This window comes from Vigna radiata, chromosome 7, assembly GCF_000741045.1.
Source record: "Vigna radiata var. radiata cultivar VC1973A chromosome 7, Vradiata_ver6, whole genome shotgun sequence".
Taxonomy (NCBI): Eukaryota; Viridiplantae; Streptophyta; class Magnoliopsida; order Fabales; family Fabaceae; genus Vigna; species Vigna radiata.
In genome coordinates this window covers 14,805,522-14,832,012 of record NC_028357.1, presented here as the reverse complement: position 1 = coordinate 14,832,012, position 26,491 = coordinate 14,805,522, and the positions used below count along the sequence as shown (strand labels likewise).

General features: G+C 33.4%; 2 protein-coding genes and 1 non-coding gene across 4 annotated transcripts; all 3 read right to left on the bottom strand.

Moving 5' to 3' along the window:
- Window positions 1–12,213: 12,213 nt before the first annotated feature.
- TRNAV-AAC lies at window positions 12,214–12,287 on the bottom strand. The gene has a single exon. It is a non-coding gene; the product is annotated as a tRNA-Val (tRNA).
- Window positions 12,288–13,873: 1,586 nt separating this feature from the next.
- On the bottom strand, window positions 13,874–19,760 carry LOC106766703 (NADH dehydrogenase [ubiquinone] 1 alpha subcomplex subunit 8-B-like). Its single transcript, XM_014651425.2, has 2 exons — window positions 19,497–19,760; window positions 13,874–14,327 (listed from the first exon to the last, which is right to left on the bottom strand). The coding sequence occupies exons 1-2, from the start codon at window positions 19,682–19,684 to the stop codon at window positions 14,195–14,197; spliced, it is 321 nt and encodes a 106-aa protein (XP_014506911.1). The 5' UTR covers window positions 19,685–19,760; the 3' UTR covers window positions 13,874–14,194.
- An 883-nt stretch (window positions 19,761–20,643) lies between these two features.
- On the bottom strand, window positions 20,644–23,127 carry LOC106766693 (serine/threonine-protein kinase Aurora-3). 2 transcript variants are annotated; one of them, XM_014651407.2, is made up of 6 exons: window positions 22,964–23,127; window positions 22,584–22,826; window positions 22,067–22,162; window positions 21,412–21,626; window positions 21,252–21,324; window positions 20,644–21,182 (listed from the first exon to the last, which is right to left on the bottom strand). In XM_014651407.2, the coding sequence occupies exons 1-6, from the start codon at window positions 23,066–23,068 to the stop codon at window positions 21,084–21,086; spliced, it is 831 nt and encodes a 276-aa protein (XP_014506893.1). In that variant the 5' UTR covers window positions 23,069–23,127; the 3' UTR covers window positions 20,644–21,083. The 2 variants fall into 2 exon arrangements, with proteins under 2 accessions (XP_014506893.1, XP_014506894.1); XM_014651408.2 differs by lacking the exon at window positions 22,067–22,162.
- Between the last annotated feature and the right edge of the window lie 3,364 nt (window positions 23,128–26,491).

Sequence of the window (26,491 nt, the reverse complement as noted above, 5' to 3'; positions counted from 1 at the left end):
CAAATTTGTCTATGACCAAATTTGTCTAAGACGATACTCAATAAAATTCAACTAAATTTGATCGAGTCGATCACCATTTGAAATTCAGTCAAATTCGACCAAGTTGGCTCTATCATTTGGTTGAATTCGGTCGATTTTCCATTACCAAAATTTGGCCTAATTTAGTCAACGTTTCTAGATATAAATGTGGTCCTACCCTTAGTCGTAGGCTGAGAAAGTCAAGCAATTGGCCTAAGCCGAATGTCAAGATTGGTGCGGTCTACAACAAAGGTCGAAACTAATCGATATTATTGAGGTAAAAGCTCGATTAGAGTGGATTCAGATTGAAGTTTGAGACAGGTTAGCTTGGGCCGAAAATTGAAATAAATCAACCTGAACTAAAGATCAAGTTTGCTAGTTTGACTAAAAATCGAGATAAGTGTATTTAAACTAAAAGTTAAGATAAAGTGACCTAAATCTATCGTCTAATAATTTTTTTTAAAATGTAACAATACGTGTAATTTAATAGTTGTTCTTTTAATTTGTTTTTATCTATTTTTCTTCAATACAGATTTTTGCTTTTTAGATTGTCTTAGAAAGCATGTCGATAATTTAGTTTAAGATCTTAATTAGAATTTGTATTAGTTTACTTAATTTTGAAACAAAAATTTGTCACATGTATACACCATATGTGTAATGCAATAGAACACTTTATATACGTGTTGAAATAAGAAAAATGTTAATAAAATTTTCATTTATATACATGGAGGAACAATTGAGAAATTAAATGAATTAATTAATACTAGTTTTGTTAATTCAAATTTTAGTATTAGTTTGCTTAATAAAATGATAGGAAAACCATATACATGTTAAAATGACTAAAGTATAACTTGAATCCTAATAATATATTTATTGAAATGTATAAGATTCTTAACAAATTAATTGAATTGTTATTTAGTTAATTTTGAGTCATCTAATTTTTTTTTTAAATTAATAAGATAATAATTTGATTGTTAATGAAGAATTAATTTAAGAAAGAGTTGAAAGATCAACTTATCTTTTATAATTATTTTTATTTTTTATTTAATTCACCGTATTAAATCCCCTATATATTGCTAACAGTTTCATGTAGACTTGGCATTCAACTCTTCGATATGGATTCCAACCTCTTATATGTCCCAATCAAATAGTTAGCTCATAACAACGTAATTAATATGTTTGGTTACTGATCCTACCTATCTAATGATTAATGACTAATATGAACTTATGATAGGCTTCTTCTATTTTTGATAGGTTTGGTAGTTGTTATTTATCTATATTTTTGCACAAATTTATATATATATATATATATATATATATATATATATATATATATATATATATATATATATATATATATATATATATATGGTTTGGTGTATCTGTTAAAGTGTATCAAATTTTAGTTGATAAAAAAATTTATATTCATAGAAAAAAATATTTTAAATATTGTAAAAAATTAAAAAAATTAAAAATTATTCAAATATCCTTCACTTTAAATTTATAATCCATAATACATGAAAAATAATTTTGTCAATTAAAATTATTTATAGTTATCTACAGTCATTAATTTAACAGATTTTATTTATTTATGTACTACATTATTAAGATTTTATTTAAAAATCTTTGTTTAAGAATTGTTTAGGAATTGTGCTTATTGTATGCATGATACATATACGTTATATAAGTAGAAAAATGATTACATAATTATAGTGGGTGTAGTCTTAATCAAGATAGAAAGTAATATATTTTGTAATGATATAATTGTCACTTTCTCATGATATTTTTTAGGGTAATGATACTTTGACATTCAGAATTTGACAAAATTTTTACACCGTCACGTGTTGTATTCTGGGTGGTGTATGTATAAAATGAAAAAAAAAAGGTTGAATGAGATGGATTATGAATTGCACATTGAAAATTTAGTTTCGAAAACCCTAAAGAGAGAAGCACCTATGCCACCGAGAATCGCTCGACACCGTTTCCATCGTTAGTTGTCCCAAAATTGCGTCATTCAATGGTTACCAAAGGACATTCTGCTGTTGTGCCGTCAATTGTAACTCGCATGAAGTAATCCCTGGGGATCGCATGTCTTCACATCGTTTAACGAAAGCGCGTCGTCGTTTGTTGATCAACGGAGCACATTCCGACACAGGTCCACCGTTTGGAAAATCGTTGTTCCTTCGTTGTTCCACGATTGATTTTAAGGGAGGAGATAGAATCCCAGGTTGGTGAGAGTAATCTTAGGTCTTGATTGTTTGGAAATGCGACTCTGATGAATGTGGATTGGTATCTTCTATTGGGTAGCTAATATGGGCAAGAAAATGGAAACTCATAGATGATGAATGCTCTATTTAAAAAGGTAGAATGGGTAATGGGCTTAAACAAAAGATGTTTGTTAACGTCGAGAGTGAGTTGGATTGAATGATTGTTAACTTAATACTAAAGTTTGTGAAAAAAGGTATAATGTGATTGTTACTTGTTCAATATTGCGATCATAAGTAAGAAAGGTTAAACTCTAGAACTCTTGCTTGTCTATAAAGTAGTGGTAACTAACAAACTGTTGAGTATTGGTCTAAAATAAGAAGTAGCATAAATGAAGTAGATGGAGGTTGAATAATTGCTTTGTAGAATTTGAATTGGATGTGATTATGGAATATGGTATTGTTATAAACATCGGATTTTAAATTTAGAATGAACTTATATACAATGAAGTATATATTCTGACCTGTCAATATGTTGTTGGATGTGGGCATAATATGAGAGTGTTTCACGTACTTGACCATGGTTGATATGCATTTACCAAATGAATATGCATGTGGCTAGAGTTAAAACGAATATGAGTGGTTGTATGAACTGAATCAGGATAAACTGAAACTTGGTTTGGCTAATGTGAAATGGTGTTTAGTTTATGCTTGCTCAGAATAAACAGTGGATTAAACGAGTGAAATGGTTTTTGTTACTTTATGAACCGCTAATATGAGTTTTATGTTAAAATGTTTTATTCGATGCAACTTGGGTATAATGAGGCATGTGATTCATTGGGTTCAAGCATAAAAAGGCATATATCTGTTGTCGTGTGTGTTTAGGTTGATTGCATTGATGTTATTGCATTGAATTGAACAACTAGATGTTACTTTACAAATTTATGCATGTCTATTATTTTTTTGCTTTGTTTAGTGTACGCATACTAAACCTGATTGAGAGTGCTCTATTAACATGCTTCTGATAGTATCAAGGATAATAGCTCATAACTAGTTAAGTATATTAGATTAATGTAATTAAGTAGACTTGATGGATTGTATTTTAAGATGGTTAATATCTATGACAGGTTGAAATAGACTATGAAATATACGTAAAACTTGACTAGTGTGTTATGTGGTATTTTGCTTGTTTGGCTATGTACATTATGTGCTATTGTGCTCTTTTTCAGTATCACTCGTTGATTTTGGTATGATCATTTTAGGTGCCTACCTTTAAGAATGATGGATTTGAATAAAGAAAAAGGTGGTACCAATGTAAGTAAATTTGATGTATTCAAAATGTAATTATTGGTTTCAATAATGTAGGTTAATGATTGTATTTGTTGGAAATAATATGCTATTTCGATTGCAGGCGTGGTGTGACACCAAAGTCATTGTGAAAATTAATTCTATACTAAGAGAAATTGATCGGATTCAGATTCGGCAAACTCCATTCAAGCGGTGTGTTAATGTGGACAAGCCGATAGACTTATGCGCTCCATTGTTGAAGGAGATGGTGACCCGATGGGTTGGCCACAATGAATGCTTCATTGTGAAGCAAAGAATGGTACCCTTTACAGTTAGTGATGTTTGCATGGGTCTAGGTCTAGGTGTTGGGGGATTACATGTAAATTTTGATGATAATGTTGTTGGTGTTGTTTGTAAACATTTTTCTTCAAACTCATTTAGTCCAAAAAACGTTGTAAATAGGATAAAATTTTTAATACAAAATGATGAATCTGATGTGGATTGCATATGTCGTTTGTATATATTACTTTGTTTTATATTTTTTTACTTTCCTAGGAACTCGAAGGCAGTCAGTAAGATGCCTTTTAGAGTTTTAGATAAAATTGATAGTTTGTACAAATATGATTGGACAAAAGCTGTCCATACATTTGTCATTAATAGTTTATCAAAGGAGGCAATGATGATAAGGCAACATGACATTAAGGACTCTATAGGGATTAGTGGCAATGTTGTAGAGTTGTAGGTAAGAATTATATTTTATTTGACCTTTTTCTTTAAAAAATGTATATTATTTGGACTTCATTTTGGGTTATTTGTGTTTTTGTAGCTTTGGGTTGTTGAGCATTTGGGCTTAATTGATGGTGAACATGAAATTGTGTTCCCCAAAATAATGAATTGGCCTTCAGTTAAGTTAAGGTCAAAGAAAATAGAAGAACTTTTTCAGAAAAATGATGTAAGTTAGTTCATATTTGTGTGTACAATTACTTCATGAGTTTTACATGATTTTGTTTATTGTTTTTCATTGATTATTTTTATTTGGATGTTGATAGATGATAACGGTTTAAAACAACATTATTTGTTATGTGATTTTGATACTAAAAACACCTTTTTTTCACTTAGAGACTTGCTTGGACTCATGTGTTTTCAATAAATTGTGTGAATAAGAGAGTTGAGGTTGATTTCAATGGTTTTATAACAAATTTCCCTTGTTTTAACAGAGATTGGGTAATACTGGAAGAAGAGATGAAGAGCCAAAAAGATTAAGCTCAGAAGAGGCTAAAAAGGCACCAGAAGAAGGGAAAATGCGAAGCCCGAGCGTCTTGGAGCGCAAACCAAGCGCATAGAATCGGCGTTTGCTGCCCTGGCAATGGCCCCCGACGCCCGGGCGGTGGAACTTCATAGCCTGGGCGTCCAAATCTGACGCCTAGGCCTTACATGACCCTCAATTCACGCCCGAGCGGCTTCCCTGCGACGCTTGAGCGTGATTTCACGTGGATCGGGTCCTGTTTCAGCTCTGATTTGATTCTTTTGAATCGGGCCTCACTTTGGAACACTTCTGGCATTATGTAAAGGACCCTGGGGCTCTAGGTTTTGCATCCCTGGCAGAGAAGAGCATAGCAATACACTTTTAGCCTAATCTTAATCTTCCATTCTCATTCTTTCTTCCATTGTTCATAGAGTTCCCCCATGTCTATGGGGAACTAATTTCTATTTGTTGTTGGGGAATGGTGTAGCCTTGTAAACTCTCATGTATTTGAATTAATTCTTAATTTCATATGCTTTTTCATTAATTGTTAGAGTGATTCATCTGTTTTATTCTTTCTTATACAATAACATTATCTATGAATTGCATGAGTGTCGGGAGGTTCCTTACAATTCAGGTTCTTGTTGAATTACTCCTAAGGGTTATATTTCTTAAGGATGAGGGTATGAGTCTTGGTCGTCTTAATCTCTTGATCTTCACATCTTTTTATCAGGAATGCTAGGAATTGTATGAACTGGTAATTAGGGACAGGCTGATTTACCGAGGGATCGGGTTTAAGTGATTTAGTGAGGGACGTTGGCATTAATGCATAAAGAAGAATTCTTATATACATGAGAGGGAACTTGGTGAAATCTAACCCCAACAACATATCCATCCCATATTAATCAACCCTCATTCATCTCTTTGCTCCTTTGCCATTGACCAATTGCACTTTTATTTTATTTATTATTTTTGCAATCCCAAATCCATGATTTCTTTTCTTTTAAGTCTTAATTAATCTTCTTTTCACAAAACTGTCTAGCGCCAATAGTCCTTTGGGATACGATACTTGGTCTTACCATTTTATATTACTTATGCGACTCGGTACACTTGCCGATTTGCCCCAACAAGTTTTTGGCGTTGTTGCCGGGGACTCACGGTTTAAGCTATTCTATTTGTGTGAATCTTGATTATTTTTGACTTTATTCTATTTTTATTTTATTTCCTTATTTTTATTTTCCCATTTTTAATTTTTATTCCTCAATCCCTAATTTGTTATTTTGTGCTAACAACATTTTCCAGGGTTTGTGTTTTGTTTATGCAGGATAATGTTAGAACCAGAAGCAGCAAGAACCTTGAACCTCTTTTTGAAGGACTTGAGACCAGAAGGAGGCCAAGAGGGAATAGATCATCTAGAGAGCCTTCTCTAGAGAAAGTTTCAATGTATTCCTAAACTGGTGAAGGAGGTGCGGAGAACAATGCTAGCAGGCGCACCTTAGCAGATTATACAACAGTTGTTGGCCCTCACCACTTTAACAACATTGCAAAGCCAAGGGTCAACACTACAAACATGGAGATGAAGCCTACTCTGATCCACCTTGTAAAGAGCAACCAATTCAATGGACTGTCTCATGAAAGTCCATATGAGCACCTGACCACCTTCAATGAGATATGTAACACTGTGAAGATTAATGGGGTTCCTGGTGAGGCTATAAAACTGAGCCTATTCCCCTTTTCTCTTGGAGGTAATGCTAAATTATGGTTGAACTCTTTTCCTGAGAACAGTTTTACTAGGTGGGAAGATGTGGTGACAAAATTCCTAAACAAGTACTTCCCACAATCAAATATCAATAAATGGAAGCAGGAGATCTCTTCTTTCAAACAAGGAATGGAGGAAACCTTGGGACAGGCGTGGGATAGATACAAAAGCCTGCTAAGAAAGACTCCTACCCATGGTTTTGATGAAGGAACGATATTCATTCTTTTCCTTTGAGGCCTTGGGTCACAAACTAAATTGATGTTGGATACCTCAACTGGAGGCAATATCAAATGCAAGACCCCTGATGAGGCATATGAATTGATTGAAAACATGGCTACCAGTGACAATGAGATGCACAGTGAAAGAGGGGCTCCATCACAACCCAAGGGAGTCCCACAGCTACAATCCTATGATGCCTTACTTGCCCAAAGTAAGATTATTTCTCAACAGTTGGAGAAATTGACAAAGACACTCACTCAGCCATAAAAAGAATTTCAGAATGTGGCCTAGGTTCAACAATAGCTTTGAGTTATGTGGTGGTGACCACATTAATGGTCAATGTGCAATGCCTGAGAATCTTAATGAAGAAGTCAACTACATGGGCAACCAGAACCAGTTCTGTCCCAATAATCAAGGGTGTAAATCTCACCCAAGCAATGGATAGGGACAATTTGGGCAAACTAGTGGACAATTCAATAGGCCACCACAACAACAGTAGCAACAGTGGTAGCAACAACCCTCTTTGACAGACAGAACCACCAGGCTGGAGGAAACCCTCCAACAATTCATGCAGGCAACATTGTCCACTCAAAAAAGCACAGACGCGGCTATTAGGAACATGGAGATACAGATTGGTCAAATAGCCCAACAATTAAAGGAGATATCTTTTAAAGATTTTGGGACTAATACTAAAGTTAATCCCAAAGAGGAATGTAAGGCTATTGCAAGTGTGGAAAATGAGAGGAAAAAAGAGGAGAGTGAGAGAAAAGAAAAAGAGAGAAAAAAAAAGAGGACAATGAGAGAAAAGAGAAAAGGAAAGAGAAGAGAAAGAAAGAAAAAGAGAGAGAAGAAAAAAAAGAGGAAGAAGAGGAAGAAAGAAAAAAAGAAAAAAAATTGAAAAAAATCATCCTAAGGAATGTTCCACAGGAGAAAAAAAGAAGCAAGCAGAATGCCTCAATGAGATCTCCAAGGAATTGGGGATAAAAATTCCTATGACAGGCTTTACAACAAATCCTTGAATATGCCAAGTTTTTGAAAGAGCTCCTTAAAAGAAACAAATATTCAAAGGAGGATACAATTGAGATTCAAGGAGATTGTAGTATGATCTTACAAAAAGCACTTCCTCCTAAGGTAGAAGATCCAAGAAGCTTCACTATTCCCTACACCATTGGAAACCACAAAATAGGGAAAACCTTAATTGATTTGGGATCCAGTATCAATCTAATACCCTTGAATGTTCTTAAAAAGATTGGTGATTTGGAAGTTGAGCCGACAAGGATGTCTCTTCCCATGGCAGATGGATCCCCCAAAAGACCCTATGATGTGATAAAAGATAGGGTTAAATATGTTTTTAGTCCCTATACTTTCAAGCGGTTTTGATTTTAGTTCCTCTTTCAAAGTAAGGTACATTTTAGTCATCTTTCTTAAGGAAACTTTGATTTTAGTCCTTCAAAACTAACACCGTTAAAAAAAAAGCTGACGTAGCTAACGTCTATGCATGTGTAATCATATCTTTTCTTTCTAACGTTTACCACGTTGGATCTTTTTCAGTGCATACTGCAGCGTCTCCTTGATGTTGCCTTTCTTCTACCTGAGCAAAACAGGGGTCATCCCCTTCTCTTTAAGGTGGAGATGTGAAGATGATGATGGATTTCTACGTTGAAGCAGCAACAACATTTATGTTTCAGGTTGTGAAGATAGTGGAGATTGAATCACAATTGGTGGACAAAGACAAAGGAATCGTTATTGGGATTTCTCAATGGTAACGACCCCTTTCGATCTGGATTAGGGTGTTTTGCAGGTTTCAAAATTGAAAGCATAGCATTGGTGGCAATCCTATAGTGGCAGCCCTACAACGACCAGGGTTGGGAAATTGTTCTTTCCCTACGAAATCCTCTTATTGCTCTATGGTAACATCTTAACCGTAAATATTGAGAAAAAAATCTCTACCATAGTCATCCCTCACCCCTGCCCCAAACCAAAAAAAAAAAACTTTGGAGGTTTCTTGGAAGTGAACAAAATGAATGGGAGGAGGCACTGAAGCGAGAGTCATGGGGAGGAGGCACTGAAGTGATGATGAGATGGAAGGTGAAGAAGACGCAAAAGGCCACAAAGAAGGAGAACATGCAGAGGATAGTGAAGATGAAGATGAAGATAAAGAACTTCTTAATTAATCGCATAGTGTTATCAGATGGTGGTGTAACATTCAATTTGTGTTGTAGAATTTTAACACTGCAAAACTGATAGATGCCACCAAAAATTTTTTTCACAACGAGTATTCCGGTGGGTGTGGAATACAATTCATGTTCCTGTCAAAATCCATAAATTTAGAGTAATCAAACAATGTTCGTTTTTACTATCAATTTTAGTTATAACTTTACTTTCACCATTAGCTTCCTTGAGGTTTGATATTTTGGACGGAAATGTGTGGATGGGAGAACATGCCAGAATTTCCGTCTGTTTGATTGAGAGTGAAGCCCTTAGATAATGCTTAAGAAATTCTTCCTTCTGCAATTCTTAAACTATAAATCAATTTACATAAAAGGTAAGTAATTGTTTTAGTTTTATTTACAGAACATTTATCTCTGATATAAATTTCAAAAGTAATTATTTTTACAGAACATTCGTCTTAATATTAGTGAGTGACGAATCATATGTATAACTGATAATGATTTTTTCAGAAGAATGTTCAATCATGTCTTATTCTTTTCTTTAATGTCACCTGCCATATACCTATATTTGCAGCAACTAAGGTAGTAAAAATAGAGGCATCTTATCGAAAAAGATAAAAAGCAAAGAGGGACTATGAAAAATATAATAGTATATGTTAATCATAACTTCATAGCTAAAAGAAAAACAAATTAATATAATCTAATTTTAAGGAAATGGCATGCAATCCTAATGGAGCCATGTGGGAAAATAAAGTACTCGTTGTCTATCCATGGTCTCCTCCCACGTAGTCTACAAGATAGAGGGTTGAAGAAATTAAAGGAGAAAACAATAAATTCCCAAGAAACAAAGAAAGAAATATCCATTTTTATCACTCTACGGTTCGAAAAAAAAAAGGATGAAAACCATGGAATCAATTAGAATGAGCTCTCAATTCAAAAAACGGACCTTAACTATTTAATCGCATCTCTTTCCCCTTCAATTTCTTACTGTTAATCTAAACCACGAGAGATTCATGGGCGTAGAGTTTCATGGGGAGACATCTGCAAGATCACATTGTGTTCCCCAAATCGTGCAAACAAACTTGGCTTCACCAACTAAACAAAGAATAACCAACAGTTGAAAGATGCAGCACCAAAGACCCTTTAGATCTCCATCATCAGCTTGGTTGAGGTGGCACCACTTTCAAGCTTTGCATCAACTAGGATCATCGAAATGAACAAAACTGGCTTTCAACTTTGTACGTTGTTCTGATGTCAACGAGCGAAGCTGTGGTAATCTTGCCTCTTGCAAAAAAAAAAAAAATAAATACAATTTGAGATTTGGAGCAATCTTGAATGTCGTTGATTTTCTTTGAAAAAATTATTTTTCCAACAATTTATTTGGTCTCATAATTAAGAATAAAGTTCTAGTACTGTTTACCTGCTCATAAGGAGGATCCTTGTGCGCTAGGATAAGACAAGATTTGGGGGTTTTAGTTTTTTGATTTGGGTCTTTGTGGTGGTGGGAGGAGATGCACTGATACACGATTTGAGGGTTTTTTGGGCAGTGCAGAAGGTTTTACGTTGGTCATGGACGTGAGGGTGGTGGAGGATAGTTGCACATGGCGGTTTTGCGGTTGATGGTGGTGACCACTGTGGAAGGAGAGGGAGGGGGAGAAGGTGGGAAAGATTGACCATCGTAAAAAAAATAACATAGCACACTACCGTTAGCCACGTCAGCTTTTTTTTAACGGTGTTAGTTTTTGAGGACTAAAATCAAAGTTTCCTTAAGAAAAATGACTAAAATGTACCTTATTTTAAAAGAGCCAAAATCGCTTGAAAGTATAGAGACTAAAAAAACCCTCTTTTTTATTTAGTTTCAAAGTTAACCAATGATCATGCTAATGTATTTTTCAAATTTATAAACTTTTGATGATATGCCTTCTAAGATTCGCTGCAATTAATGTAATGTAGTTGTTACCCGTGTACAATGTAAAGATATAATTTGAAAAAATAAAAAATATTTTATGAATATTAATATTATACTAGTACAACTATCAATTTAATAATAAAATTTACACTATTAGTTAAAAAATCTTGCTAACTAAATATATTTGAAAAATATATTTATTAGAAATAGCTTGAGTATAAATAAAAATTTATGGAAAGTATTTCCGTTAATATTAATCAGTTTATTCTTGCACATAATATAATGTGCCAATTTTATTTTTCGTTTGAATTACACATACATTTTCATAAATAAATTGACCCATACTTATTATGAGATTTTTTTTTTCACAAGAATTATGATAAAAAAAATACCAATTCAAATAATATAGATTTAAAACGATGTTACTAAATAGATTAGATTTATAAATTATCTGGTTTTCGTCTATTAAATAATATTTCTTGAAAAGTTTTTTTTAATTTATCAAGTTACCAATTTTTATTTATCGATATCTGAATAATTAAAAAGTAAATAAAAATTGAGAACTTTACATTTTGTTTAGTTTATGAATGAACTAAACTAAGATATAAGACTTATTTTTAGAATATAAGTAGGTCAGTATAAATTTTATCATATAAATTGATTTTATAAGATTATATAAAAAGGTTAAAAATTTGTTTTAATAACATTTATTATTTGTTGAGTTTTGCATCACCATTATCGAACCATAATTAGTATTTAATCTTATTCTTATGATTTTTATGTCTCGAGTCAATCTTATAGTAACTTCCATTACTTTTTGAACGTGAACATTATAATAACTAATAATTATTATTAATTAAAAGTTAATAATAATATTCACATAAAAAAGTTAATAATAATGTTCGCATTAAAAAGAAGTTCACTCTTAATGATGTAACTCTCACAAGAATTTAAATGTGAACAATTTTAAAATTTTTTATTTAACTAATTTTTTCACATTAGAAAAATAATTTAATTATATAATTAATTTTTATTTTTATTTAACTCTTAGGGTCTAAAATAAGAAATAAATATTGATTAAGAGTCATCTAGTAAGAAATATGTTTATTCATTTAAAGATAAGCAGAAGGAAAATTGTGATTTTCGAAACTACTAAATAAATAAGATAATTAAAATTAAGTAAATGTACAACCATAAAGCTACCCACATATTTATTACAAAGCGATAGAAAGAGAATTTTTGAAAATACAAGTTTCATTTATATTTATTTCCCACAGCTTCTCCCTAAGTGAAAAACAAAAAAATGAATAAATAAATGACATGTTTTCTAAAATTTCGGATACTTCGATAATACTCATTTTGTAATTATTTAAATCAAGAAAAATAAAGAAAAAAGTATAAAATGGCGTCGCCCGGACTCGAACCGGAGACCTTCAGTGTGTTAGACTGACGTGATAACCAACTACACCACGACACCATTTTGATGAAAATTATTCTCTTATTTAATATAATCTGAATGTTTACTTAAATAACACTTTTATATATTAAAGAAAATTATATAAGATAGCAACAACAAAGAAGCAGCAACTAAACTATATTAAGTTCAATTCATTTTCCTAAAAAAATTCTATTCAGTCACAAACGATATTTATAGTACGTAAGGTGTTTTAAAATTATTATGCAATATTTAAATTAAGAAAAAAAAGATAATTACTGTCTCTCTATAAAAGAAAAAATAAATAACAGTGGATGGTTTATAAATATATTATAAAATAAATAAATAAGAAAATTATTAATTTATATATTGTTATATTTATAGGAGTAAAGTTGAATGTTAAAATATGTGCTCTAAATAATAACACTATTTATTTATTTTTATAGTTATAGGTGAGTTTTAGGTCAATTCTAAAACTAAACTAAATTCATGAAATCATTATAATATAACTGAATTTATGATAAGCGGGGGAAATTCATTGCATTCTAAATATTATTACATTTAATAATATTATTTTTTTGAAAAATTAAAGGCTGTAATAAATAACGGTTGGGAAATATATTTGGTGAAGCCAACATATGTATTTATAGCAAAAACCATTACAACGTTTCTCGAAAAAAAAAACTTATGTCTTTTTCAAATTTTATTCTTTTACGTTTAAATTCTTTTTTAGTTTCTATAGTTTGGTAAATATATAATTTTGGATTTTAGAAAATTGCTTGCTTAGTTCTCCAGATTTTCAAGTTGAAACAAATTTAACTGACGTTATTATATCGTTTTATTTTTAAAATAAAATGTTAATATATCCTTCCAAATAATATATATTAAATTAGAGTTTGTTGTTAAACTTCACATATCAGTCTAGAATGTGTAATTGATATTTATTATTATTATTATTATTATTATTATTATTATTATTATTATTATTATTATTATTATTATTATTATTATTATTATTATTATTATTATTATTCACAAAGGTGTAACATTTCGAATGTAAGATGTTTCATTTTATTGTACCATGTTATTTATTTTTAAGCTCAATTTCTATGGGTAGAGAGAGTAAATCATTCTATTACTTGTAACTTGAAACTTATCATTTTGAAAGAGAATCTTCACGATGATGTTAGCTTTGAGATCTTGTTTATTTATTATTAATTTTAGTTCATATGCACTAATTTTTAATTTTTTTTCTTATTCTTTTATAACAATATGTACAGAAAAATGTCCAAACAGAATCTTAAATCATTTTTAAAATATTAAGATACCAACATATATTACTAGCACATTTTTCTTTTGACTGAAACTTATTAAAAATCTAAAAATTGTTTGGTTTCGTTAAAAAAATTGATGTGTCTGACGTCTGATTTTGTAAGTTACAATCATAAAGAAAGTGTTCAGGAAAGAGCATTGGCAGCAGTCTTAAAACAACTAATATTCACCATCACCAGCAACAACACAACAATTAAGCTGATGCATTTAGATGAACATGGATTTGTACAATTTCTTTACTCATTGTCATGTTATACTCATTGAATATTTGATGAAATTAGTATACAGGGACAACATTGCAAATAAGAAAAAACTTTACTTGTCACTTCAGTTGCTAGGAACAACGAAGGCATCAGAAATATGCATTTTGAGCACAGAAACCAAATTACAACCATGTTCCAACAGAAAATAATTCTTGTCAGTTATTATGTTTGAAGAGTTTGGTATTGTCCTGGTTGCATGCATTTCTCTAGAAAAATTTAGAGGGCGAACATTGTCAATGGAAAATATTCCAACACTGTCGTACAAGCAAAAAAGATTAATGATTTTATGGAAAACAAATGCATTGGCTCACTCCAAATCGCCTTCATTATTATTTTCGACAACAGTGCTTAGTTTCATTCCAAAGAACACTTTTGCTCGAATGCTTGCTGCTCTTTGCGACACAAGTCAAATTCATTTGTATGGTAGTACATGCAGCCAACATAATCATCCATCTCCTTTGTGCACTTTTGATGCAGATCTTTCAAACTGCAGAAAAAAGAATTTGAACACCATCACCCATAAATCTACATGGAAAAAAAAAAACATGATACGTGACATAATGCATCAGTCAATGATAAAAGACCATCATACTAGGGGATCATCATACTGAGAGCTTTCAGCTATAACATATAAACTAAAACACAAAATTATGTGCATCTCAAAATATTATAGTATAGTTACTCTGGAAATACAATTTTCTTTTCTTTTTTATGTACAACAGTAGTATTGGTATAACCGTCGCTATAGCAGTACATCTGTCTCTTGAACTCCCGACTAACTCTAAGTTAGATAGGTTTGTTACAGGTTACTCAGAACCCTTTTGTATTGTTAGATTTAGCTAGCTAGTTAGATTCATGGACTTGACTGTACTCTGTTACTCCGGGACTTACATGTTCCTTTTCACAGGATACCTAAATCTCTCATTCTCTCTCAACCTTAATACAAAAGGAATATCTAACAGATAGAAGCAAATAGTATAAATTTGGGTGTATCTTTGTGAAGAAAAATAATATTACAAATAAATTATATTATTTGTCACAGAAAATGCATTAAGCATTAATAATAATGGGCGTAGGGATGATCATAGATTAGATTTTTCAAAATTCATTCATCCATGTACAATATATGGGATCTAAAATCCAAATCCATTTTAACTATATCAAATTGATTTGGATTTTTCCAATCCAATGTAAATTATATTAAATCTAGATTAAATCCACTTGGTGAATTAGATTAAATCTGGGTTGGATTGACCTAATTAACCTAATGTGGGATCAACCTAACTCAATTTGACATGGACCCAATATATCGGTCCAACACAAGCCTAACTTGACTTGACCCAGTTTGTCACAACCCGACCTAAGTCTAACTCGTCATGGACACGACTCAATTTGGACGTAACCTTATCTAATCCCATTGAACTTGGCCTACCTTGGCCCTTACATAACTTGATTGAACATTGGGCCAAATTAATTTAGCTCTACCTAATATAGGGTCGACCTTACTCATCTTGACAAGGCCCCATGCCGTCTCGACCCTACACAAGCCAACTTGACTTCACCCTCAAAACCTGACCCAATCCCACCTAGACCTGACCAAACTCGAATTGAGTTGGACTTAGCTCAATCTGCACCTAGCCCAACTTGGTAGAAAGTGGGCTTGCCCAGACTCAGGTAGACATTGGCATGGCCCCAACCTGATGTCTCATCCCAACACAACCCAACTAAACTTAGCTAGACTTGACATGGTCTATCTTGGTCTTACCTAAGCCATGCAAGACTTGGACCCCACCGAACTTAACTCGACATGGGCCAAGAAGCCCTGACCCGTGACCCAATGCTACCTTACTTGGCTTCTCCTACTAAGTATTCATCCGATCGATTCACTATCCTAATTGTTTGTGATCCTACTATTTCTGTGTACTTAGAGATTCCCTACCTCAACCAACTATTTAGGTGTATTATCATTGACAAATTCCCCATCATCCACCTTATGACTCTCTTGTACCAACTCCTCCATCCTCTCCAACTTCGACAGTTGAATTTGATCTTCCTATTGTCCTCCGTAAAGATATATACTCTACTCGTAATCCCTCACCTTATTACACTGCTTTGAATTTCAAATTTTGTAGGTGATTCCTTAGCCCACCTTGGTTGGTGTCAGATCATGTTTGATGAATTAAGTTCTATTTAGAATAGTGAAACTTGGAAATTCGTTCCTTTACCTTTTGGGAAATTTCTTGCTTGTTGTAGGTGCATTTTTGCTATCAAAGTTGGTCCAAATGATACTATTGATTGTCTTAAAGCTCACCTTATGACCAAAGGTTATACACAAATTTTTGGGTTGGACTATGGTGACCCTTTCTCTAGTTGCATAGATGACCTCTATTTGCTTATTCATAGCCATGGCTACTCTTCAAAGTTGGCCTCTTTCTTAGCTAGATGAAAAAATGGTTTTCTTAATTGGGATTTGTAGGAAGAAATTTATATGGAGCAACCTTTAGGTTTTGTTGCTTAGGGGAAGTCTTATGAATTGGTATGTCATCTCCGCAAATCTTTATATGGCCTCAAGTAGTCTCATAAGGCTTGGTTTGACAAATTTAACACGATCTTTCAACATTTTGGTATCACTCGTAGTTAGGCAAATCATTCACTATTTTACCATCACTCGAATGTCGAGTCTATCTATTTGGCAATATATGTTTATCATATTGTGCTTATAGATAGTGATCACCATGGCATCTCATAGGTAAAGCAACAATTTTGTCATTACTTTCAAATCAAAAACCTTGGCAAACTCAAATACTTTTTTGAGGATTGAGGTAACACAATCCAACAATGGAATTGTTATTTCTCAAAGGAAATATGCATTAGATATTTTTGACAAAACTGGGCTAATGAATTCAAAGTCCATTGACACACCCATGGATCCCAATGCCAAAATCCTACCTAATCAGAGGCAGACCCTCCGTTGTAGTCAATGTAGTGAGTCAATTTCTTAATTCTCTATATGTTGATCATTGAAATGTTGTGATTTGTATATTGAAGTACATTAAAGGTTCGCTCAAAAAAGGTTTGATATATGGACACAATAATCACACTAAGGTTGTATGTTATTTAGATATTGATTAGACAGACTCTCCTTTTGACAGGAGATTCACTTCCAAAGATTGTGTCTTCATTGGAAATAATTTGATCTCTTAGAAAAGCAAGAAACAAAATGTTGTAGCAAGATCTAGCGTGGAAATAGAATATAAAGCTATGACCTTAGTTACTTGTGACCTTATTTGGCTTAAACAGTTACTTAAAAAATTGCATTTTGGAGAGGTCACTCAAATGACACTTATATGTAATCATCAAGTTGTTCTTTTTATTAGCTCAAATCCCATCTTTTATAAAAGGACCAAACATATTGAGATTGGTTGTCATTTTATTCAAAACAAGATTGTATCGGGAGATATCCATATTGATTTTGTTAATACTAATGATCAACTAGCATATACTTTTACTAAATCATTGTGGGACCTTATAATTGATTATATTTGTAACAAGTTTAGTACATAAAATTTATATTCATGGTTTGTGGGGGAGTGTTAGAAGTAACAGGCTTAGGCCCATCTCTATGTATTTTCTTATTTATAAATGCATAACCCTATGTGCTAAAAACACATTAGGGATTCAACCCATGACCCTCTCTTTTATTTTAACAAATGGGTTGGACCTATAATCCAAAAGTATGAATTTGGATTTGAGATAAGTCTATTTAAATAGACTTTAAGTAATATGGATTTGGAAAATTATGGATTAGATTTAACAATATGGATCTTTTGCTAACCTTAAATGAAAGATTTTATCTCCTAAAATTACCCTCCAAAGGACAGTCATCAAATAGAATTTTCAATATGTATTTAGCCTTCAATATCTGTTAACAAGGACTGTACATACCGAAATGCTTATTTGATATGGAAACAAGCACAAGGACTTTTATGTAATGTAACAATTAACAAGACAGTACAGACATCCAAGTTGCGATACTTCTTTTTTATCAGCAAAGTTGTAATACTAATACAGCATCTTGAAGCAAAGAGTCACATCCATTTATTTAACTATAATATCAACTGAAATAGCACCATTCAACATTTTCATTTATCTTAGACAGGAAATTGGAGGGCAGGGGTATATGACACTTTTTTATGGCCAAAAGCAAACATATATGAAAATCATCATGAAATGCGATTTATAGATATTCAGTATTTTAAATAAATTAGAAGCATGTTAAAATCAATCTGTTGTAGATCGGTCATTATCACTCAACAAAGAACTATAAGAAATTTAACACAACTGCATACGGAAATTCCACAAACAACAGCATAAGAGGGAAAAAAAAAATTGAGATATGCTCAAGGAATCAATTTACCAAACTTTTCCAACTAGGTGGGTTGGTTACATGAAGCAAATAATGCCATACTGTCCCATAGTGAATCCAGTCAGTATGGAAAGTAACAAACCACCTCTAAATCAATGCTTTTGCTGTAGTTTTTCCCAGTTGGTCTCCCCTTTAGTGGCAAGGTTACTTTCAATCTGATCTACTCCCTTTACTAAAGCTTCTGAATGTCTTCTTTACACTATTCCAAACCCTAACGTTAGATCCAACTATTTTCTCTACAATATGTTCCATACAAACTTTCTCTCAAATGATTTCACTCCTAATTGTATCTTATTTGATGCATCATCCATTTGTTTCCAGGGCCCACTAGCTCTGGTGAAGGTATCAGTGTACTATGTCACTCATCCACAGCAGTATTCTCATTTAATAAATGAAGCGTATTCTCATAACGAGAAGAGAGAAATAAATAATTTCATAACATAAGTTTGTTTTCCACCCAGTAGAAGGACTTACTTATTCTTCAAGAGCATAACATAGATAACTAGTGCTAAATAATTTACTACACAACAATTAAGATAATATTACATCATAAGATGCATCAAACCTAGCTACACCAACTTACTAAGTATCTAGGCTACTTGGAAATAAACTTTAACGAAGCTCTCATCCTCTAAAATATTCCTATTCCCAACACTTATGTTAGCCCTCCATTGTGACACTGCCTAACAGTCAATTCTGACATTCCATACATCATATCTCATACTAGTGGTAAAACTTTCCTTCAGCTTGAGCAGTACCTTTTTGACAGTTGCAATACGGCTAACGATATGAAATGACAAAGAAGAGAGCCAAAATTTCAACAAAATTCCTCAAGATTCAAGGATTACTTTTGGATTAAATTATCCATAGGAAATTGTTCTGAGTTCTAATAGAAAAATGGATGCAATAATTCCAGCTTCTAAAGTATCACTGACAACCCACAATTGCAGTATACTAGTACTTACGTCATTTTTATTTTTGCTTCAACACGTTTACTTCTTCATAGACAATACAATTAGAGGTTCAACTGTAGACTAAATGTAGAGAATGGGAAACATAAATAACACAACAAAATTCATTCTGAACAAAGTGCTCGTATAACCCAGAATAAATTAGAACCAAGAAATGACTCACCACTTCAAAATCTGAAAAATCAACAAAACCTGTTCCAATTTATCTAACCTACCAAACAAACAGAGATAAAAATCAGCAGAGACAAGAAAAACTCACAGTCCAAGGACACAACGAGTAACTTCTCGACCCTTATGAAGACACTTTTCAGGGTTGGGATCTTTCTTCTTGCACTTCAGAAACTCCAAGTTCTCAGAATGACACCGAATCCCAATGTGCTTCGATGATGCCATCAACACCGACGACGATGGGATAGGGTTTCCCGAAGCATCTACAGCGCTAGCCATGTGCAGTTCAATCCTTGTCTGCTACAACAAAGAACGGGAAGGGCAATTCGATCAGTGTCATTAATTTCCCGAGAAAATGGAAGAAAATTACTTGGAAAATGGAGAAGGAAAAGACATTTACGAAATTGTCCTGATCCTTGGTTATTGGAAGGAAGCGAATTCGACAAAAACAAAAAGGGTACTCTAGTAATTTGGTTTTCAGGGATAACAAAGCTTCAATTTAGTGCTAATTTTATAGAACTTCTAATCATAATAGAAATTCTAAACTAGTTTATTTTAAAGCATCTCTAATTTTGGGTTAAGTTAATAGACAAGATTTAGAACATTAGTATTTTAGTTATGTAAAGAAGAAAATATAAGTTTTCTTAATGATTAATTTACGTTGAAAAATCTAACTCAATGAAACAAGTTTTAAAATTAAAATAAAATAAAAGTAATGATTCATGAACACTAAAAAGATATATTCACACTTAGTATATATTTAAAGAGAAAAAAAAAATAGATTTATTGGTTATGTGATGTGATAAGAAGATAAAAAAAAAAGTGTCTAATAAGCGTAGACAAAATTAAGTGATCCATAAATTATTTTTCTTAAAGTAATATTATTAAATTATAAACTTTTTCTTATATTATAAATTACTTTGGTGATGAAATAGTTCAGAATACAATTTGATTTTTATTTTATAAATTTATAATTTCCTTACACAAGTTAATTATTTTGTTGACTTTTATTTTTATTTATGAGCTGGTAGTTGATAGGGTTTTAATACTATTGAGATGTTAATTATCTTTTAGTGATGCTTTGCATACCATACCTTAACAAAAATAAAATATCATTGTTTGTAAAGAATAAGGTGAAATTAAAGAGAGAATTTTGAAGATAAAATTGTTCGGGATAAAGTTTGATTCTTCTATTAAAAAGTTATAATTGCATTGCACTGGTTAATCCATTTCTAGTTACAGTGGAAACAAATTTACAATGAGAAATAAACAGACAAATATATAATAAACGATAAATAAAGATGCAAAGAAAAAAAGTAGTCATGAAAAGTATGGTTGAAATAAGTACAATTACTCATTTGATGCCTCATTTTTGAACAATCTGCCACAACTTTATACCTTTTCAACCACATATAGAATGCCATGTGCTCTTGAATGGTGTATATGATACTAATTTTGAAACTTGGTAAACAAATCTCATACAATATACATAATATTGTCACCAGAACGGTGAATTCTTAAAGTCACCCACGTAGAAATGGACAGTGTCGTTCAAGTTGGTAATAGATATCAACTCTGAGAAACACAGAGATATGTGATCGCATAGCAATATCAACATGTAAAATTCAGCTGAAATCCCTATATTCCACAGATAAACATGACTGACAAGAAGTTTATACTAGCTGCTGACACCTGTAGGATTTGCATTCTTGATTATCCAAGGATGCTCCATTATCCTCTGAAGAGAGAGCCTTCGTGAAGAGTCTTTTACCAGAAGCTGCATCAATTACAGATTGCAGTAAAAAGAAGGACCAAATCTTCTCTGAAAATGTAGATATGAACTTACCCGACTAATAAGATGTTTGGCTTCTGAAGAAACATAAGGAGTAGAGGGGAAACTCAAGTCAACCTTCATTATCCTACACAAATCTAAAACATTACATATGCATAGCAAAAATGACATTTATTTTAACTACAGTGTATAAAAGTCTCTTGCAATTCCACACCTTTTGAAGGTATCAACTTGACTATCAGCCTCAAATGGGGGAGCACCATAAAGGAATTCATAGCAAAGGATACCTAAAGTCCAGTTATCAACTGCATAATCATGAGCTTTGTTTTCTACCATTTCGGGTGCTAAATAATCCAAGGTTCCACACATGGTATGCCTTTTGCTTCTAGACTGTACTGACCAACCAAAGTCTGCAATCTTAAGACGACCCTGNGACCAAGCCAATATCAAATTAATTGTTAAAGTTCCNTACANCTNAAACATAATTGGTTCCAACTAGTTACCAAAAGGTTTCATCACATATCTACAATTAGGAACATTCTCATCGTAAGTTTGCTTTCCTTCTTTTTCATCTCGTTTTGAATGGGAGAAAATGTAGCATGGAAAGGGAATGAAGAAAGAAAAAAAATAACATCTAAATGGTGAAACTTAAATTGTTTAAAAAAATCCTGAGGAGGGGTAAGAAATGATAGAAATGAAATGCAAATATGTTGTATACTTATAATTATGTAAGTCACTGGATTTCTGAGCTGTGGTCCTAAGTTGATGCCAAGTAAAAAAAAAAAAAAAAAAAAAAAAAAAAAAAAAACAGACATTACTAGCATGGGCAAAAGGAATGTAAAATGAGGGTAAAAGAAGAGAAAGCATACCTCATGATCAAGCAACAGATTTTCAGGCTTGATATCCCTGTGAATAACATGCTTATCATGACAATACGCCAATGCCTTTGTGAGGCTTAAAATATACTATAAAAGTATAAAATGTAATCAAGTTAAGAGTTGACATATTGAACATAATTCAAAAATGCAATGACTTGCTTTAAGACAGTATATGAACAGGCATAAAATATAACGTAAACCCTCCTAAGAATTTTTTTTCTGATCCATTTCACTCAAATTCTTTTTAGTTACCATATTTCACAGGATGTCAACAGATAATAACTAGCATATCATAACTTTATAGTATTTAATTAATTTTAAAGAACAGTTCTGTTCCGTTCCCATCCCATCTCTCCAGTTATTTAATTATTTTTCTCATAAATACATTATGGCTTCTTTCAGCTCGCATTTTTCTTTCTCATGTCAAAACCCAATGATCTAGCACAATGCCTAGAGCCAAAGAAAATGTTCATCACTCAGCCACTGAGCGACAATAAGAAAGGACTACCGTGGCAGCTTGTTGCTCGCTGAAATGCCCTTTTCTGCTAAGCTCCTTGTAAAGCTCTCCATTGTGAGCATATTCCAGAATCAAGAAGACGTTCTCGGAGTCATGAAACCAGCCATATAGACGAAGTACGTTCGAATGCTTCAGACTGACCTGAATCTCCATCTCCCTCCTTAGTTGATGATGGATTTTGTACTTCTCTAATTGCTCCTTAGAAATAACCTTCAATGCAACAACAAATTTGCTCTGCAAAAGCCAAACAAGTAAAAATAACAATAATTAAACAAATCCCTTCCGCGATTTCCGCCGAATTTTAGAATTCCAAGTTCCCGAAAACCTAAAACAAGTTGGCTATTTGAAATTTCTTTTGAAGAAATTGAAACCTTGCGTTCTCTGGCGACGTAGACTCTGCCGAATTTTCCTTTTCCAAGAGGCTTTCCGATTTCGAAGTCACTGATGCACCATTGCCGTTCCGAGTTTTCTCCCATTTTCTGATGCGATGGATGTTTTCAGAATTTGAATTCGTTCGAAGCCGCGTAACTTAAACCGCACCGTTTAATATTTGCTGAAAGCAACCATTTATAGCATTATATAAGGGTAAAACCGTAAAAAATAATAAAGAGTACAAAGATAAATAATTTTAAAATAAAAGAGTAAAGTTGTTTATTTTATCAAGAAAAAAAGAAAGTAAAAAATAGAAAAGAATATTGTTAAAGATAAAAAAAAGATAGTATCAAAATGAAATAAAAAAAATTTAGTCTTACAAAAATTATTGTTTTTAAGTTTAATACATCATTTGGTTCCTAGTTTTGGGGGTTTTATTCAAAATGATTCCACTTTTGGAAAAAGTTCACTACGGTCCCATATTTAATTAAAAGTTGTTCAATATGGTCCTTTTGGCAGACGAGGTTAAATTCTTAACGGAACATATGGTAGCGTGACAAACTTTTAGTGAGCTATTTAAAACTTATTTTACGTGGTTGTCTAAAGACATTTTAATGTTTAAATATTGAGGATTAAAATGAAATGAAAAAAATTAGGCTAATTAAAAAAGCCCTTACCCTTATCTGATAACGCCATTTTTGCGGTTTTGGCTTAAGTAAAAGTGGTGATTTCTGGTAACACCATTTCTGATTGATTGAAGGTGGAAGTTGAACATCGTACGGAGGTGAGGTAAGGGGTCATTATCTAAGCCTATTGTTGTTGTTGTTTATGTTTTATTTAGGGGTTAGGGTTTAATTTGATGTTGTGTTAAGAATAGGTATTTTGGTCGATTTGCTCTGATTTTGGGTACTATAAAAAGTTGTTGTTTATTTTCTGTTGAGTTGTTTTGTAATGTGTTATATTGTGTGTTAAATATTGATTTTAGTTGTCGGCTTTTTGGTTATGGAACGTGGTCCCATTGTTGGTATTTTAAGTCCTTTTGGTGGTCCCCCTTTGAGATGGTTGAGAAAAGGTTTGAGGTAGTGGTCCACCATGGTGGGACCTTAATAACACAATACCCTATTAAGTATATAAATGGAGAGATTGCTTACTGGGACGTTGATCCCGATAAATGGAGCTTTTTTGAAATATTAGGTGCATTAAAAGATTTGGGGTACCTTCACGTGAAAGAGTTATTTTACAACATAGAAAATGTGTTGCATCTACTGTATAATGATAAAGGAGCAATGAATATGATGGGGGTGGCAAAGTATGTTGGGGAAGTTGACTTGTATGTTGTACATGGCGTGGACCATGCAGAGGTTGTAGAAGAAAATGAACCTGAAGTAGGGGTGCAATTGTTGTTGACTCAGGGTGAGTTGGTTAATGAGGGTGATAAAAGTGAGGAAGAAAGTTCTGGAAATGAGGTTGAGGCTAGACTGGAGGTGGAAGACAATGGTGCAAAGGGGGTGGATGGTAAACTGTAGGTGGAAGAAAGTGGTGGAAATGAGGTGGATGGTGGAGTCCAGGAAGAAATTGTAGTGGAAAGTCAAGTTGAAAATAAAGTAGAAAGTGAGTGTGGACTGGACAATGAGGTTGAAGTTGAAGTAGAGAGTGAGGTTGAAGTTGAAGTAGAGAGTGATGGTGGAGGGGACAGTGAAGTTGAAGTAGAGAGTGAGGATGAATTAGGGAAATATAGTTCCTATATGTTTATTAGGGAAACATTGTTCTTATTTTATTTTATTTTATTCTTACATATTCATTTGTATTTGGGCTTAGTCCATATTTCTTCTATTATAAATAGAGAACCCTATGTGTGTATTTAACACAAGGGATTAATTCCAATATATAATTTTCACTATATTTAACTTGGTATCAGAGCAGATTTTCTGATCCTTTTCTACTTTGTCTTTGTTGCCGCTAGTGGCCCCCGCCACCGGCGGCCCCCCCTAAAAGTTTCTTTCTCAACCTGTGCCTTTATACTTCAATGGGCAATCTCTCGTTTCTGTCTCGCATCTGTCCAGTGTTGCTGTCCACCACTGCCCGTTGCCGCTCACCACCATCCGACCGTTGTCTCTGACCACCGTCTCCGGCAACCATCTCTGACCACTGTCTCCGGCTGTCACTGGCAGTTCGCCGCCGCCGGCCACCGTCTCCGGCCACCATCTCCGGTCGTCGTCTCCGGCAACCGTCTCCGGCCGTCGTCTCCGCCCATCATCTCCGGCATCGTTGTCGGCACTGTCTCCGGCCACCGTCATTTCTGCCGTTCGTCGTGAGGGGGAGTATGTTTTCAGCCAGGTTTTAGGCTTTCATACTCCACTAGTCAATGATGGCAGTCCTCGCAGTTATATCGCTTCTAGCCACTACAGGCCCCATCATGATGGCAGTCCCTGTATACAGGCCCCATCATGATGGCAGTCCCTGTATACAGGCCCCATCATGATGGCAGTCCCTGTATACAGGCCCCATCAGTCAGTGATGGCAGTCCCTGTAGTTTTATCGCTTTTAGCCACTACAGGCCCCATCAGTCAGTGATGGCAGTCCCTGTATACAGGCCCCATCAGTCAGTGATGGCAGTCCCTGTATACAGGCCCCATCAGTCAGTGATGGCAGTCCCTGTATACAGGCTCCATCAGTCAGTGATGGCAGTCCTTGTAGTTTTGTCGCTTTTAGCCACTATAGGCCCCATCAGTCAGTGATGGCTGTTAGCAAAAAATTAAAGACGAAGTTTTGATGATGTATAGAATTGCACAACACATGATCCAGGATGACAAATTGAAGATCTCTTATTATTGAAAGTTTTTGTAATAATCATAGTTGATGTATTAGTGCTCAAATATGTAATAGGGTTTGATTCATCTACTTTATATATGATTAATTGCTGTTTAGAATCAAACACAAGCTGTTTTAATCGATTAAACCTAGTTTTAATCGATTAAAACGAGGCTAGCACTGAAAACCCAAATGGCTCTGGAATAATCGATTAACACTAGCTTTAATCGATTAGTTAATCGATTAAAATCAGGATTAATCGATTAACACTAGCCGTTGGAGGTTTCAAGTTTGTAAAACTAGCCGTTGTACTCATTTTAATCGATTAATACTAATATTAATCGATTAAATGCGTTAAATGGCCAGTTTTCGAAGAATGGAAGAGTATTGGCCTGAGTTTATAAATTGGCTCATTGTTTCCTTCAAAAAGAACTCTTCCCTTGTGCTTGAAACATCTGAAATCATTGAGAACATTGTGTTTGTGCTGAAGCTAAAGAAACTCTTGTCTGCAAAGCTGTGAAGTGCTAGTGCGGTGACAGAGGAATAGCTTGTTCATCCTTGGTGCGTCTGAGGAAGTGCTTGGAAGAGAATCATCCTTCGTGAAGTATTCGAAGGAGGTGGTCATCCTTTGTGAAGACTCAAAGGAGGTGTAAGTTCATCTCTTGTGGTTTCAAGAGAGGTGGTATTCTAAACTCTTACAAGTTAATTTTCTGCGT